Below are 17,997 nucleotides of genomic sequence, written 5' to 3'. Positions count from 1 at the left end.
ACAATATTCTTTGTTTGGGTTGGGGCTGTTAGATAGAAACGTCTTATGTCCTTTTACAGTTGTAACATAGATCCAAAACGTCCAGAAGTTTTGAACTTTGTCTACTGAATACAAATAGCTGTGTTTACTTTTTAGATCACTTGAACTTGATGAATTACATTCAAATATACATTTTGAAACATGAAACGATGATAGTAATGACCTGGTCATGTTCTGACAACTTAAAATAGCTCCTGAGTTCTGATTGTAAGACCTTTACCTGTAACAGTATATCAAACTAATGTATGAATGTCAGAACTGATTTCATTAGATCTATACATGTAAATCAGAGTATGAAAGACTAACTGCACATCAATGGCGATACCTTAGGCCATCCAAATCATTATGGAGTTAAGGCCTTTATATCTACACCCGTAATAACGCATTGGGTGCATTTCAAACTCGGTATGGTGCGTTATGGTAGTCATAGAAGATCAGTTGAATCATATGATACATGTATATTAGGGTGGGTCAACGTTGTATGGGGAAATTTAAAATTGATCAGATTTAATCAGATCAAAGTTTTTAAGATGCCCTTTGAGGTCCCAAATAACTGTGCAAAATTTGGACATGGTTGGTTTAGCCTACATTTTGCGCATCGCGATTGAAGTTTGTATGAGATTTTACATGGGAAATCATACTTTTTCGTATTTTTCTTGAAAGTTGCTCAAAATTGTCCTATACCATATAACCACTAATGATAAAGTACAGTCCAGGATGTGTCGAAAAACTTTGTCGAAGCCCGCAAAGCGATCCGATGCATGTGGAAAAAGATACACTCATCGAAAGTCAGGCCAAAAATTGAGATTTTATTATTGATGTTATTCCTTTACATGTTAAAAGATAAGCACACTCAGGCGATCAGTAAGTTATAACTTTTGTTACAAGATTCGGATCACTTTGCGGTCTTCGGCAAAGTTTTTCAGGACATCTGAGGCTATCCTTTAACATAATCGGTTAAATACTTTCAGAATAATTTTATTCTTCTATAAGGAAAATGCAAAAAAGTGAGTTTTCCCATATAATATCCCATACAAATTTCAACCGCGATGCGCAAAGTGTAGGCATGACTGATCGAGCTCAAATTTTGTACAGTCGTTCAGGACCCAAAATGGAGTCAAAATAACCTTGATCTGAAAAAACGACCTCTATGACCCACGCTAATGTATACACATTAAAGAGGCATCCTGGATCATCCGAACTATTCTGAAGTTGAGATATATGGTTTGTATTTGAAATGGTATATCAACAGAAGTGCACAAACATCAGAGTTTGCCCATTTGATTCATACACATAGTGCAAGCCATGGGAGAGAAGTTTCCAGAGCATCAGAGATATCCGAGGTCAACTTTCAGTATTATGTGGTTAAGGCCTTCAGATGTACACTCGTATCAAAGCATCCTGTACGTTCAAAACTTGTTGTAGTGTGTTTCAGTAGACATGGATGATAAGTTCGACCATATATCATATAACTTAAAGTTTTTCTAGATCATCCAAACCATTGTGAAGCTTAAATATACGGTTTTCATTTGTAATGACCTATCAAGTGCACTAATATCAGCATTTATCTCATTTGATTCAAACATATAATACAAATCGGCACCAACATTTCAAAAGGGCGTAACTGCATTTTGAAACAAATCCCTCTTTCACATCTGTGGATCGTATTTCAATGCCGCCATGCAAATCACCGCCAGTACAGGAAAGAAGAGCAATTTCTCTGTCTAGTAATGTTTGTGAATTTCGTGGGAAACTTAAAATATGACCCACAGATGTGAAAAAGTGGTTTGATTCAAAATGCAGTTACGCCCTTTTGAAATGTTGGTGCCGAAATCGTGGGAGGCAAATTTGCAGTACATCAGCGATATCTGAAGCATCATTTTTTATATTATATGGTTAAGACCTTCAAATCTACACTCGTCACAAAGTATAGTCATAGACAAGCCCGTGCACAAGGGGGGGGGGGGGTTTGGGGGTTAAACCCTCCCCATTACTGACGCTTCATACGCTAGGCGCCCCTCCGCCTTTTGCCGAAATTGGGAAAAACCCCTCCCTTGGTGCCACTTCTGTGCACGGGCCTGGTCATAGATGATCAATTGATTCACGTGATAATTGAATATAGGGGGATTAGGGGCATAATGGACACCCGGGGCGAAATGGACACCCCTATTTTTGTCGAAACCGTTGACTTTTATGTAAAACTTTTAATGCGTAAGTGTAAAGGAACAAGTCATTGTTCTATTTTTCAAAAGTATCATTTATATTCCTTCAAAATAATTAAAATATCATTGAAATTGAAATATGTTTTTCATATGGTGGATTTCTTATAATTTCGAAGCAGTAGCAAATAAGGTACTACGCGTATTTGCGTGTGTCCACCATAAAACAAGTGAATTGTTAGCAAATCTACATATATACGCAGATTTAGCAACGGATGAAGTATTATACTTTTTATCGGAACGTACTCAAAATAGCAATTTCAATGTTGTAGTCGATTCGGGGTGAAATGAACACTGGCAATTATGAATGGATGTACGCGCGTTGCATACTGTTAGGCGTTTTAGAGAGTGAGGGAGGAAAAAATCAATCCGATTATTTTAGCCTAAAATTTATTTAATTAACTTTGATGTTATGTAAACTCGTCCAAGTTCGAGTATTATATCTGTGATATTGATCTCCGTAGGCAAATTACTTAACTGGTCGATATTATCAAAGATATAGCATAAAATATGCAGGGGTGTCCATTATGCCCCGATGGGTGTCCATAACGCCCCGTACCTTTCCTGCCAGCCCCAAAAAACACACGGTTTACAATTCATTATTTCTTTGCAATAATGACATTCTACCTGTTGTGCATGATTGAAATACGTAGGAAACAAGTTAAAGTTGTAAGCCAACTGTTAATATGTTAAGTTTTTGTCTGTTATACAGGCCTAACATACTCATTTGCTTAGGGTGTCCATTATGCCCCTAATCCCCCTACATCTTAGAATCTTCCCGGATCATCCAAACTCTTCAGAAAATGAGACATATGGTTTGCATGTGTAACGGTCTATCAATGGAAGAGCTCAAATATAAGAATTTGCTCATTTGATTTATACATGTATTGCTTTTTTTAAACCTGCAGGAGTTCCTCGAGAATTCCTCCAGGAATTCCACGGGAATTTCTCCGGGAGTACCCCGAGTATTCCTCGGGAATCCTCCAAAGATTTCTCACAAATTACGTAACGCTATAGGAGGAGGGGGAATCGAGCTTAGCGTTACGATCCATACAAAATATTTTGACTTTTCATACAAAAAGCGTAATATGGGGAGGGAGGGGGGTCTGAAATGGCAAATTTTGCATTACGTAATTAGTGTACCATGTCTATCACTTGAATCAACTGATCTTCTATGACTACCAGAACGCGTTATAGTGAGTTTGACGTGTAGCCGATGCTTTGTGACGAGCGTTGATCTTCTATGTTGTCATCTATGTCTACTGAAAAACACTACAACAAGTTTAGAACGTGCTGGATGCTTTTTTACGAGTGTAGATCTGAAGGCCTTAATTACATAATACTGAAAGGTGTCCTCGGATATCTCTGATGCTCTTGAAACTTCTCTCCCATGGCTTGCACTATGTGTATGAATCAAATGGGCAAACTCTGATGTTTGTTTTGGCATTCGACGTTTTGGCATTCGACGTTTTGTCTTTCGACGTTTTGTCACCCATTCAAAGGCCTTAACTCCATAATGTTTTGGATGGCCTAAGGTATCGCCATTGATGTACAGTTAGTCTTTCATACTCTGATTTACATGTATGGATCTAATGAGATCAGTTCTGATATTCATACATTAGTTTGATATGCTATTACAGGTAAAGGCCTTACAATCAGAACTCCAGAGCTATTTTAAGTTATCAGAACATCACCAGGTCATGACTACCATCATCAAAATGTAATTTTGAATATATGAATGAATCAAGTACAAGTGATTTGATAATTAAACACAGCTATTTGTATTCAGTAGACAAAGTTCAAAACTTCTGGACGTTTTGGATAGCCTGGAGATCTGTGTTACAGCTGTAAAAGGACATAAGACATTTCTATCTAACGCTCCAACCCTAACAAAAAATATTGTGCAATTCTCATTGAAATATATCACATGTACACTCATTGCAGAATTATGGGTCATAGATAAATACTAATTGATTGCAAGCTTTTGTTAATCAGTACCCTTTTTCGTACATAAGTTGATTTGTTTTGTGTCACTATACGTATCACACATACAGGGGGTGGCCAAAATGTTTGGGATAGGCAACTTTTTTTTCTCTCACAAAAAAAAATCAACATGCTATAACTTTCCATTGAGTGCATCAAAGAATCTCAAATTTTGACTGTTTGTCAACCTATTATATGTGCATCATTGGTACAAATTTGGGCTCGATTGAATAATGTTTCGCAAAGTTAGAACCGTCGGGGTAAAACACTATTTTTTAGACTACTCATTTTTGAGCTGTCATATCTCGGAAACGAGTGAACCGAATTGAATGAAATTTCGAACGTACACTAACAATATTCAAATGCTTCACAAACTATTAAAACATGGGTACTTTTTAAACATTGAAAAAAGTTATCATGGATTGACACTTTTTGGATTTTTCTCGAAAAAATGTAATTTTTTACATCAATGTCAATAAATTTTAGTGGTGATATCCAAAGATTTTCCATTTCTGTTCTCAAGTTATCTCTAATCAGATATGTTAGAGCCTATTTAGATTAAAGGAAGAACCCATTTAGTAATTTTTGTGTGGTATTGTAAATTTGACTTATTTTCCTCTATATGGGTAAAAATTTCAACCCGGTATAACTTAATTCGCCGTGAGAAAATATTACATTTTATAACGTCGTAAAGTATCAATATATTGTTGATAAACGTTAAAAATTTCATTCAATTCGGTTCACTGGTTTCCGAGATATGACAGTTCAAAAATTAGTTGTCTAAATAATAGTGTTTTACCCGAACGGTTCTAACTTTGCGAAAAATTATTCAATCGAGCCCAAATTTGTACCAATTATGCACATATGATAGGTTGACAAACAGTCAAAATTTGAGATTTTTTGATGCACTCTATGAAAAGTTACAGCATGTTGATTTTTTTTTTGTGGGAGAAAAAAAGTTGCCTATCCCAAACATTTTGGCCATCCCCTGTAGGCTTAAACGTCAAAAAATACATATTTTCAATAATTTTTTGTTCGGCGCTAAACCATCTGTCAAAGTAACGCTTCGATTGTGAATATCAGAAAGTGCGTGCGCTGCTTTCGTAATCTATGTAAAAGCAAGGTTTACTGATTTTTAAGTGTGAAATAGTATCGCCACCAGAACAAAGGTATAATTAACGCTCTTAATGTGGAAATTCATGTGATTGCAGCTAATTAAAGCTAATTTCAGGCAACTTAAAGGCACTTAAATGACTCATTATTGTGCCAAGAAACACCGAAAACACACACAATAGGACAGATCGGTGAAGTACTAGATTTGTAGTAATGAGCTGAATTTTAGTATGGTGAGAAGGTCAATTCTCCATTTCTGCAATGAAATGGTGCAAAAAGCGTGGGTATTATGATTCCTTGCCTAATTTGATGCTGTTTGAGCAAAACTTTGGGCAACAGTGTTGTTATTTTCTCCATTTCTTGCAACATAAACAGCATAGTTATCCAAAGTTTTGCTCAAACAGCATCAAATTTGACAAGGAATCATAATACCCACGCTTTTTGCGCCATTTCATTGCAGAAACGGAGAATTGACCTTCTCACCATACTAAAATTCAGCTCATTACTACAAATCTAGTACTACACCGAACGTGCCCCATTATGGGTCACTTTTTGTGCAGCATAAAATTGAGAGTTCTGCGTATATGAGCATTGTATACTTTTAGGCGCTTATCGTTAGTTGTGTTGGAGATTTTGTCCCGATTTTGAAAAATTGATTCCAAATCGTGAAAACACGCTTCGTTAAGATGTTTGAGCCCAGTTTTGGTTTCTACTATAGTTGATCTACCAAGAATAAATGATCATTGATTGACAAAATCGACAAAATATTATTGTTGAGCCGGTTCCTCTTGAGTGACCCATAATAGGTAACAAATTGACTCATAATTGTTACACAACCCCGAAGTTCGCATGGACGGTCTCTGGGATATTCCAGGGGAACTCTAGGGCACTTCAGGAGGTCTCAGGGGCGTTTCAAAGGGTTTCAGGGAATTTTTATTTCTTTCCCTTCCCAACAGACTGTAAGGACTTGGCCAGCGCCGGTATTGATCCAAAATGTATCAGAATACGCTTTGAGAATACTTGGAGTGTCCCAGCTCCCAGCCCCTTATTCAGTTGGATCTCAGTGCAATTCATACCAGTTCAGATCAATCATGGCGAAGCAACATTGCAATGTATAGTCAGCCTAAGCTAAGTTAATTCGGGAAGCTGAGAATCATCATAACAGTTCCCTGTATCATAAGGCTTCGTGGCCGAGTGGTTAGCGGCGTCAGTCGTTTAGGTGTCTCGCAAGCCTCGGAGTGTGGGTTCGATTCCCGCTCCAGTCGGGGAAAACTTTTCGTCGGACGAAAAATTCTCCACTGGGCCACTGGATGTTATATGTGTTGTCCGTTGTCAAACGTTAGTGTACACGGTAAAAAATCTGCACTGTGATATGAACGGATTTGGCACTTGAATTCGCATTATTGTTTAATCAGTTTGTTATCAATTAAATATCATTCGAAAAGGAACATCCAATGCCTCTTCAATTTTAATTGAACTTCACTTCAATTCGTTGTTGACATTGTTTTGAATTCGAATATAGAATTTAAAAAAAAAAGTGCTGCTAAGCTCACCCAGATTCGATACCAGGACCTTGAGATTTACGATCATCTGTTTTACCACTACACTACTTCACACCTGTTAGAGAGGTACGATTCGAAGCGAAACACTTTCTACCACCTGTCATCTATATTTACTTTCATACCCAAAACAGTCATTATCAAATCAACATCTTTTCACTTTGGATCGTACTGCTTTGTACACTAGTGCAAATTGAAGGGATTTTTAGTTGATTTCTCCGGTGGGTTTGTTTTGGTTATCAAATCAACACTGACAGCATTGTGATTTCAAAGGAAAAGCCTTTCTGATCATGCTGATTGGGATGTTGAATAGTTAAGGGATTTTTCCCTTACATTGAGCGTGCAGAATTTTTACCGTGTAATGTTCAGTCTGTAGAGGCCGCAAGGTCGAAGACGGTGTAATTGTCTTTAAATTTAGCAGTATTTTTTGACAACTTTTTGCGGAAATTCTTAGAGATACTTTTTCGATGAACTAGACGGAGTGTTCAGACTTAATCAACTAAAGAATGTCTTCTACGAATGATCTCATTTATTCAAAAACCGAATGGTAGATTTGACCCGCATCAGAGTTCATTTTTAATGAAAAAGAATTCAAATCTCCCAACATCAATCAACGGACACCCGAAATATTCGGATCGCCACCGTCTGGGGTCACAACACATGTACATAACAGTAATAAAAAAAAAGATAAACAAAATCTCACCGGGTTCGTTCGTCGACGCTGAATGCTGCGGATCCGAGGAAGATGATGCATCGTCACTGAGAGTCGCTCGAAAGCAAACACTCGTTAGCAGTGTGACGAAAAGCAAACATTTTCCAATTTCAATTTTACATACTTTCGCCGTCAACGACGACGAGTTGGCCACCGTTCGGGGCATCCTTTTTCCACTCTGGAGCGCTTGTCCCGGTTGTAGCGACACGTTTTTTCCGCTCCAACGCACGCCTTGGCTCTGCTGCATTCACCCCGCGTGTGAAAGAATATTGGCGCGTCAACGGTGCTGATTTGATGAAATCTGATTTCTTCCACTTGGCAGATGATTTCGCATTGCCTGCTCTAGCAAGTCGAGCAGCAGAGATGTCGCCGCTGCTAAAGCCTTCTTCCGAACAGGAGTATGTTTGCTCAAGCAGAAGCTGTCTCTGATTGTGCAAACATCGGCTGCTGGCTGCTGGGGCAATAGTATTCCAAAGTGATATGGAAATATAATCCCCGCCGTGTCGTTGTCACAAACACACCCACACAGCTAACCGGTGCGGCCGACGGCGGCGGATGGAACGGCACTGAGTCCCCCGGGGGTATCCTTTTTAACGCGGAAGCTTTCACTCTGAATGGCGCGGAACGGTGGGCAATGTGATAGAGCGTAGATCCTGGAACGGAAAAAAGCAAAGAAACCAACTCAGTAAACGTTCTGAGGTTGACTGGCTGGCAGATAGAGAAAAATATACGGCATATGTGAATAGGTAGGTGAAGCCTTGAGCAAACCAAGCCAAAAACAGGAAACCCAACGGATATTTTTAGAAAACGACTAATATGTGATCTGTATTTATGTTAAAGCACTCTGCTGGGAGGAATAACTAAAAGAGTTGCTTATTTTTCTTCGGCGTAAACGGAATGCTCGTATTTATTTGAGTAAAAAATAGTGAATTAAAGGGAAGCATTCACATATGGGACATCTGTGAGTAATGCATGTACGTTTTGTCAAGTAATATTTCAATGACTTTCAAGGATCTGCTAGAACTCCATCGAATCGACAAGCTTAACCAACAAAGGATATGGTCACACAACCTGCAATTCTGTTCTGTCAAGTACATAGTAAGTTCGATGGCTTTTTAAGGGTCTCTACAACCTCTTTGAGTTTGAGCCATCAAATCCACCAGCGTAACAAGTGACCTCTCGCATCTCCTCCATTTGAGAAATTTTTGCCAAATGTATGGGGCTGTCCATAAACCACGTGGTCATGAGGGGGGGGGGGGGGGGGGGTTTCGGCCAATGACCATTTTGTATGGACAAATAAAAAAAAATGAATGGACTAATGACCACGCGGGGGGGGGGGGGGGTTGAAAAGTCCCAAAAAAATGACCACGTGGTTTATGGACAGCCCCTTATTAAGCTTACCTATGGCAAAGCGTGACAGAAGACGAAGAAATGAAAGTCTGTGATTCCGGCAAAATGACACCTGAAACCCACCTGAAGATCTTCAGGACCCTGTACCGCAATCTTCTTTAAAACTCTTTAAATAGTTTGGGAACTCCAGAAGCAAGTGGTGTGAATGAGAGTTTAATGCGTGTTTATTTATTTATTTATTATTATTAACATCAACAGACATCTTATGCCCCAATGATGGCCTCTTATAACTAATACATAACTATAAAAACTAAAAACAAAACTGCATTTAAAATACAAGACAAAACAGGAACAAAAATGCGCAAAAGTCAAGGTGTTCAAGATTAAGAGATGAAGGTGGAGGCTCTCTTCGACATTTTTTTTAAATCTTCAGAATTTCCTTCGAAATTTTTTCAAACAGCTTCTTGAGGAATTTCTCTAGTATGGTCTTTGGAAAATGTTTCGGTATGTGAACCTTAGGAAACCCTTCAAACATTTTGTTTTTGGAAAATCATTCGAAAACTTCTTCAGGATATTGTTTGCGAATTCCTCCGATTTTTTTTTTGTGTTTACGTGCTGAATTTTTATGGAAATTCGGCAGCTTCTTTGGAATTTATTACGGCTTAGTGTTTGCCTACCCAGGTAACCAATAAGCAGTTAAAATGGCATTAATTCGGCACTATATGCGCCTTTACAGCAGGTCATTAAAAGCTAATCTGCCGTATATGCGCCATTAGTGCTAATTAAAAGCAGGTTTTGGCCCGATATACGGCTGATTAAATGATTATTCCTCCTATCCTCCAGATTGTCAAAAATAAAAACCAAATATTTCCCCTGCCCACACGCAACCTGAGATTGGCAAATTCTTATACAATTGGGTATGAAACATATACAAATATTGTATTAGGGCCTTGCAAATACAAAAATTGGTAGGTGGCAGTATACTAAAAATTGTATTGGCTTCCTAGAATCTGGAAAAGGAAAATCTCGCATGTGTGCGTGTGCTCTGTCGCACTGGTTTCTCATTATTTGTTCTATTTTTAGACTGATCATGGCAGCAGCGGCGGCATCAAATAGCAATACATGTTTAAAAAGAAATACGGGCGGCGGCGGGAATCGATCCGAGACACTATCATGGTGATACACGGTATCTTGCGCTCTAACCAGCACGGCTATAACTGCACATGAATAGGCAGGAGGCTGAAAGCCATCATCATCAACACAAACGTGGCTTGGTGATGGAAGTGATACAGCCGCCACACTGCACAATGGGTCCAGAGCCGTATTTGCGAAGACAAAACTGTTTAAGCTTCAGCTCTAAGTTTTTAGACACATATTGTGTTTTAGAAAGTTTATTTTCAATTGTTGACCCTATTCCCTATTATTGTTATGTTAGGGTGGTTCGTCTGGTTGAACTGATTCAAAAATCTGCTTTCTAATAATTTTATTTGCGATGCCATGATGGATGGTGATGGATCGTTTAATTAGAAATTTCACCAATAAACGGCAAATTCTAAATTTCATATATCTCAGGACTCTCACCACTTAGAAAGTTGGTGTCTTCGACAACGTTGTTAAGTGAGTCAAGCGCTTACAGTTAATGGTCCACTAGGCGGCGCTAGTTACACATTTGCAAAATCATTCAAATGATTGATATTTTTTCGTGAAGTAATCAACAAGCTGTAAGTTTGTTTTCTTTGAACGTGTCTAAGTCAAGTCAAAGGTTTTTCAAAGAGCTATGTATTAGTCATAATTGGGCAATGTCGCATTTCATTCGGTTCACTTGATCCAGAGATATAGCAATTAAACGAAGAACACTCAAATATGAACTACTTTATTAGAGTTGCTCCAATTTTATGTAAAGTTATCCAATCGAGCCCAAATTTGTACCGTTTATAGCTGCTTACTAGTTGTGCAACTGGCAGGAAAAATTTGAGAATATTTGGGGCATTTTTGAAAAAGTTACAGCTTGCTGAATATATTTGAAATAATAAATAAAAGTTGCATGCTTCAATTAATTCGTAACTAGCGCCGCCTACTGACAGAACCTTGAACCAATCAGCTAATCAACTGAGCGGCCGTAACCAACCTAACAACATCGCCGAAGACATCAACTTTCTAAGTGATCTGAGTCCTAAGATATATGGAATATAATATTTGTTTGCTCACTAGCGCTGCCTTGTGGTGGAATTTTTAATCAAACGGCTCATCATTTGTTAGTTCTTGACCAGCCAAATAATATTGCCGAAGACACCAACTCTCTAAGTAACCAGGATGATGAGATATTTTGTATAAACATTTTATCAGTGTTACGTCTGTTTGTCTCTGGTATGACAGATATCACAGACAGCAAAACGTAGCACTGGCGAAATTTCCATACCGTACATCTTAGCACCATGATTACTTAAATATTCGGTATACTTGGCAAAGTTGTTAGGCCAGCCAAGGTTTTACTGGTGATGGGCCGTTTGATTCAAAATTCCACCACTAGGTAGCGCTGACGATAAATTAATTATTATATTCCATATATCTCAGAACTCTGATTACTTAGAAAGTTGGTTTCTTCGGCAATGTTGTTTGATTTATTAAGGCGTATCAGTTGATTAGCTGATTGGTTTAGGATTCTGTCAGTAGACGGCGTTAGTTGCAAATTAGTAGAAGCATGTATCTTTTACTTATTATCTCGAATATATTCAGCAACCTGTAACTTTCTATAATGTGTAGGGAATATCCTCAAATTTTATCTGCTGGTTGCACAACTAATTAGCTATAAATGGTACAAATTTGAGCTCGATTGGATAGTTTTAAATGAAATTGGAGCGACTCTAGTAAAATGTTTCATATTTGAGTGTTCTTCGTTAAACTGCTATATCTCTGGATTAAGTGAACCGAATGAAATGAAATTTTGCACATTTATGACTAATATATAGCTCTTTGAAAAACCTTTGACTTGTCTTAAATATGTTCAAAGAAAACTAAATTACAGCTTTTTGATTGCTTTACGAAAAAAAACATTCATTTCCATAATTTTGCAAATGTGTAACTTGCGCTTCCTTGTGGCAAAATTTCGAAACAAGTGGACCATTAACTGTAAGCCCTTGACCTACCAAACAACATTGTCAAAGACACCAACTTTGTAAGTGACCAGAATTCTGAGATATATTAAATTTAAAATTTGCTTGACCTCTTGCACCGCCTAGTGGTATATACAAAAGCATGCTAAGTTTTAAAAATTGCCTAAAACATTTTTAGCAAGTTGTATCCTTTTATAAATTCTACCAAAACTATTCAAATTTTGATTACTTGTTCCTCAACGAGTTTGATTTAATTGGTGCAAATTTGGGCTTGATTGATTATTCAACTTTACATGAAATTAGAGCCCTTCTATCTATATCTAGTTTTTGACTTCCGTTTATCAAATTACTGTACCTTAGGACTAAGCGAACCGAATTAAATTAAATTTTGAAAGTTTGTAACTAATGTATTGGTCTTCATGTATCGTTGGACTCGACTAAAATATGACCAAAGGCAAAAAAGTTGCAATTTATTGAAAACTTTTTGAAAAGTTTTAATGATTCGAATGTTTTATCCAAGGGCTGAAAGTCTCTTGAATAACGACAAATCAATCAAATAAATCGAATGTTTTATTTTTTGTAAATTTGCTATAACTTTGTAAAACATTCTGATATTGTATAGAGAATAATTAATCAGCAGATTTTTGTATAAGCCACACTTGATTGACCGTAATCATTTCACAATAATGAAAAAATAAAAGAAATGACAGAACTTGGCAGAAACATTTTTGTCTTCGTAAATACGACTCTAGGGGGCTGTCCATAAACCACGTGGTCATTTTTTTTGGGACTTTTCAACCCCCCCCCCCGCGTGGTCATTAGTCCATACAATTTTTTTTATTTGTCCATACAAAATGATCATTGGCCGAAACCCCCCCTAATGACCACGTGGTTTATGGACAGCCCCTAGACCCATTGTGCACTGAAAAACCCGCATCCAGCAGGTTGCTGTTTGCAAGTGGAAAATTCCATGTAGACAATAGGACGCGAAGCTCAGCAGCAAAGCGAAAGTTATTTTTAGACGCAACCCGGTTCAACTTCTCGGGTTTGAATGGAGGTGTTTGTGTGTAGTGGCATGAAAGCTATGGAACCGTGTAGCGCATCTTAATACAACGAATGGATTATGATTTATCACATTTTCTGTACGTTTTTAATACATAAATTGGTAGAAAAGGCATATCTCAATTTTTGGTAGCTTTTCTTGTTTTGCGTGCATTTTACAGCTTCCCTTTCTCTACTTTTGTCTCACTCTCCTGCTGGGGAACTTTTGAGGCTTGGGGCACGTCCTGAACTGCTGTTGCTGTTTTTTTGCTGCTTTCAGCCAAATTAGGATTCGATCTCTCGATCCTCGGATTGACGACGGTGCTGCACCGCGCTACAGGGTATAGTATAGCTATAGTTGATCAGATAAAGCGCGTTGGATTTATGATCTATTTAAGGCATGAGTATTACACCGGCAGATGTATCGTTATACTATGAGATCGGCAGGTGCTGATAAGAAAATCGATCATAGAAAACCAACGATGAAATTGATTTGCCATGCATGTTTTCCCATTGATTTTATTCGTTGTTACATATGATTACCTGGACATGCGAATGACTTCTACAGTCGTGGCAAGTAAATTAGAAAGTGGAAATTTGTTGTGGTTTTAGCATGACTCATCTCTCTTAGCAGTTTCATGGCAATAAAGTAGCAGTTATGATGCCTGTTGACCAAAATATACCGTGCATTTGAAATGCTACGAAAGTGCTGTCAGATTTTAAGTAGCATTTGAATTGTTAATATAGGGTAGTTGAGTAATCGAACTGCTATGATACGGCAGTGAGCAAGCCGAATGCAGATATAAAACATAAATACGGCTTATTCAAATGCTTATTGGTTACCTGGGTAATTTCTTTGTAAGCATTCTTGTTTTTTAATATTTTGCGGCAACTTCTTTGGAAAATTCTTAGCTTACTCTGATGGAAATTTAACCAGCAGTTCCTTTGGGGATTTCTCAGTAATTTTTTCGGTAAATTTGTTCGGGTGTTCTTTTGATAATCGATTCGAGAATTGCTTTGCAAATTGATTCGGCAATTTCATTTTTAAATTTATTCAGCAGTTCTTTTGAAAATCGCAAATCCTTTGTAATTTCTTTGAATAAGTTGAGAACTTCTGAATTTCTAAAGTAATTATCTGAGAATTTTCAAAATGAGTTAACGAACAAAAATCACAAAAAAAATAACAGAGAGAATATGCCATAAGAATTGTATAATGAATAATAATTCATCTGGGAAATATCCAAAATATAGGCCCTTGGAATTTTCAAAGAAATTGGCAAAAAAGCTCCCTTTGGAATTTACGAATATTTTTGAAAAGCATTTCCGAATGATTTTTCAAACAAATTGCCGATAAAATTGCCAAAGAAAGTGCTAAATACCGACGGAATTCACAAAAGGTTCGCCGAAGAAAATACTGATGAAATAGTCGAACGAATTCCCTAAAAAAATTCTGAAAAAAAAATCCCAAAAAACTTGCCGACAAAATTTATAAATAAATAGCAATTTTCGGAGGCAATAAATGTAAATACAATGAAATCATAAAGAATAACAAAAGGAATCATAATAAAATTGCCGAAGAAATTTTTTGAAGAAAATGACGAAAGAACTACCGTTGAAATTTTAGAACAATAATTCCAAACAATTTTGCAAAGAAATAGCTGTTCAAATTCCAATGTAACAACCACAGAAATAAAAAAACAAACATGAAGAAATGGCCAGACCTTCATATTGAAGAAATACCCAAAGAAAAAGACGAAGAAGTTCCAAATAAATTTCCGGAAATATTTCTAAACATATATCTGAAAAAAAAATCCTAGTTTTTAAAAGCATTACTTAAGAAAATTAGGCCGGAACAAACCTCATTTTTTTCTTTTGTCACTTTGCTCACTGACACGTCAAGGGAGGGGTTGATGAAAAATTACCCAAACAATTAGGCAAAACCGTCAAACTCATCGGACTTGTTAAGAAATTTTCCCAATAACTCTAATTCCACCTTAAGATTTTAAAATTTCTTAAAAATGTAGCTTGTTTCCCCCCTCAAAATGTCGAATTCCGACAAAAAAATTGCGGTGACATAAAAGAAAATCGAAATTTGTGTCAGCCTTACAAAGCAATTAATCAATGAATTTTCACATGAATAACCGAATCAATTCCCAAATATATAGTTGATAAAATTTACAATTTTGATAACGGGTGTCCCAGGTGGGTGGGCATATATGGAGAGAATACAATTACTTTCTAAACAGACAACTTTTTTGTATGTTTGTATTTTCATTGATATATTTATGAATATATAAATATTTTTTATCGATCGATTTAAAATGCAAGTTAATCATTTAACAGATTTATCGGTCATTGTCTACTCAGAGTGTAAGGGAGTAGTGATCAAAGTGGATAATGAAATAATAGATAGGCAGTCAGAGATGCTAGATTGTTTAACCAAAAATCTGTATCGATACAGATTTTTCTGTATCGCCGTATTTGAGGGTATAAATAGCAAACACCGAGAGTCCTAGGTGTTAATAGAAACTAACGTGTACTACTTTTTGACGGTTTTAAATTTTTACTGGAATTTATTTTTCTAAAACATGTGTGAAAATGTACACATTTTCATAAATTCTTCATAAGTTCATGCGGAAATATATAAAGTTTTAATAAAATTTATTGAAAATAACTTCAAATTTTATGCTTTTTGGAGAAATCTGTATCACATTTCAAAAATCTGTATTTTTCTGTACTCTGTATCTTGTCTGTACAGAAGGTTTAATACAGAAAAATCTGTATATCTAGCATCTCTGATGATAGTATTCGCTAGGTGGCGAACAAGTGTGAAAATTTATAGTTGGTGAAAATTGTTATAATGAAAGCCATGTATAGAACGAATACACCGAATTCGTGAAACTTCTGCCGTACGACCTTAACTTTTAACAGATTGGCTTGGTTGGTAGTTCATATCACCATACCAAGACTGGAAAGAGTATCAGGCACCCGACTGCCTATGTATTGTTCTAAACATTCTCTGAAACTTCCTGAAATGCCTCGGAAAATTCCTGAAACCCTCTCGGACTCCTTATAACACTACTGAGACAGTCCGAAACTCCCAAAACTCTTCTGTAACGCCTCCGAAACCAACTGGAAACCCTCTGCAACTTCCTGAAATGCCTACGAAACCTCCTCGAACCCCATGTAAAGCTCATGAGATCCTCCAAACCCCCCGAAAACGTCATTGTAACGCCACAGAAACCCACTAAAAATCTTCTGAAACTTCCTAAAATGCCTCTGTGCTAACTTTTCATCGTTTGGTTTTCGGCGAGAAATGTTAAACTTGAGGGTTTCTTTCGGCCTTGCATTCTTCGGTGTGCAATCAAAACGACTTTTGTTCTCTACGCCCGACGTTTCGATGGTCTATGCCATCTTTTTCATAGACCATCGAAACGTCGGGCGTAGAGGACATATCAGGCCAAACATTTCTAGAGGTCCTAAGTGAAGATGAGAAGCTCTCTTTAAGTCTCCTCTCTTTCAATTATAACGGGCTTGTATTCATAAATTTTGATATACCTCTTGCATAGGAAGGCAGATCAAACAATCCTTTTCCGATCTACACATCACAAATTGTCAAAATGCCCACTGTGACATCGTAATAATTTAAAGAAAATCGGAACAAAGAGAGCCTTTCTTTTGCAGATTGGACCTTTAGATATGTTTGTCGCCATATGTCGTTTTGATTGCACGCCGAAGACTGCAAGGCCGAAAGCAACCCTCAAGTCCAAGAATCAATAGTCGATAGCACCCACAGAAATGATAAACTTTATGTTACCAGATTCTCCGGACGTTTTGGTCGATTCTATTGGCCCTCGACCATCTTCTGCGGACTATTCTTCCAACCGTGTTTTCACAATCGGTTATGGTCGTGCAATTGTGGAAAAATGGGCAATTTTTGCATGACGTAATTTATGGACGCTCCCATATGCATATTGTTATCAAAAATTGTGAAATATTTTTTCAATAACAGTTATGGAAAAAACGGAAAAAAGTGCGTTCCTCCTAAAATTAGATAGATTTCCTGATTTAAATAAAACAAATTAAACGGAATTCTTCGTTACTCGTACAGATAGTGTCTTGCGTGAGTGTCTATTAGAATATATACCAATAAAACACAGATGTCCTTCAAGTAAAGTTTGCCATTCAAAAATCAAGTGCGTTTAAACGAATTTGTACCACTGTATTATCGATTTAGTGTCCGCAATTTAACGGGGACAGCCTTTTTCCCTCCTTGAATACATAGTCTAATATTCCAAGTTCCTTTAAACATAAATTATTCTTTCTATAGTATTATTATTAAAATAATTTGTAGCGCTGAACTGTTACTAATTTTATCAGCTGTTTTTATACATAGGCTATTCTTGCGAGGGCCCATATAGCCGAGGCGGTAAACGCACGGGTATTCAGCATGACCATGCTGAGGGTGACGGGTTCGATTCCCGGTCGGTCCTGGATCTTTTCGTAAAGGAAATTTCCTTGACTTCCTTGGGCATAGAGTATCTTCGTGCCTGCCACACGATATACACATGCAAAATGGTCATTGGCAGAGGAAGCTCTCAGTTAATAACTGTGGAAGTGCTCATAGAACACTAAGCTGAGAAGCAGGCTTTGTCCCAGTGAGGACGTTATGCCAAGAAGAGAGAGAGAGATTCTTGCGAGTTAAACTGTCATTAATATAATAGAAATCGAATGTCAATAATTTCCATATGTGTGAAGAATCAACATTATCTGCAAAGCTCACAATAATAAAAATATAAAATAAAACATTTTCATCGGAATTATGGGGTAATGGCATTCAAAGCACTGCACAGTGGGAAAAATATGAA

The 17,997-nt window shown here is 37.2% G+C and overlaps 2 protein-coding genes across 8 annotated transcripts in view; both read right to left on the bottom strand.

Moving 5' to 3' along the window:
• Window positions 1-17,997, bottom strand: part of LOC109398250 (locomotion-related protein Hikaru genki) — a 47,070-nt gene that overhangs the window by 12,030 nt on the left and 17,043 nt on the right. For 6 of the 7 annotated variants that reach the window (XM_062850112.1, XM_062850114.1, XM_029852760.2 and 3 more), the window contains exon 2: window positions 7,617-8,278. In XM_062850112.1, the coding sequence (XP_062706096.1) occupies window positions 7,617-7,872 (256 nt within the window). In that variant the 5' untranslated portion in view covers window positions 7,873-8,278. The remainder of the gene's footprint in view (window positions 1-7,616; window positions 8,279-17,997) is intronic. The other variant, XM_062850111.1, reaches the window with a different exon arrangement.
• Window positions 1-17,997, bottom strand: part of LOC134287678 (uncharacterized) — a 182,627-nt gene that overhangs the window by 161,770 nt on the left and 2,860 nt on the right. The window lies entirely within an intron of this gene.

The sequence above is a fragment of the Aedes albopictus genome, chromosome 2, assembly GCF_035046485.1.
Source record: "Aedes albopictus strain Foshan chromosome 2, AalbF5, whole genome shotgun sequence".
Lineage (NCBI taxonomy): Eukaryota > Metazoa > Arthropoda > Insecta > Diptera > Culicidae > Aedes > Aedes albopictus.
Note: the sequence above shows the minus strand (reverse complement) of the source record. Positions and strands in the feature narration are given on the sequence as shown.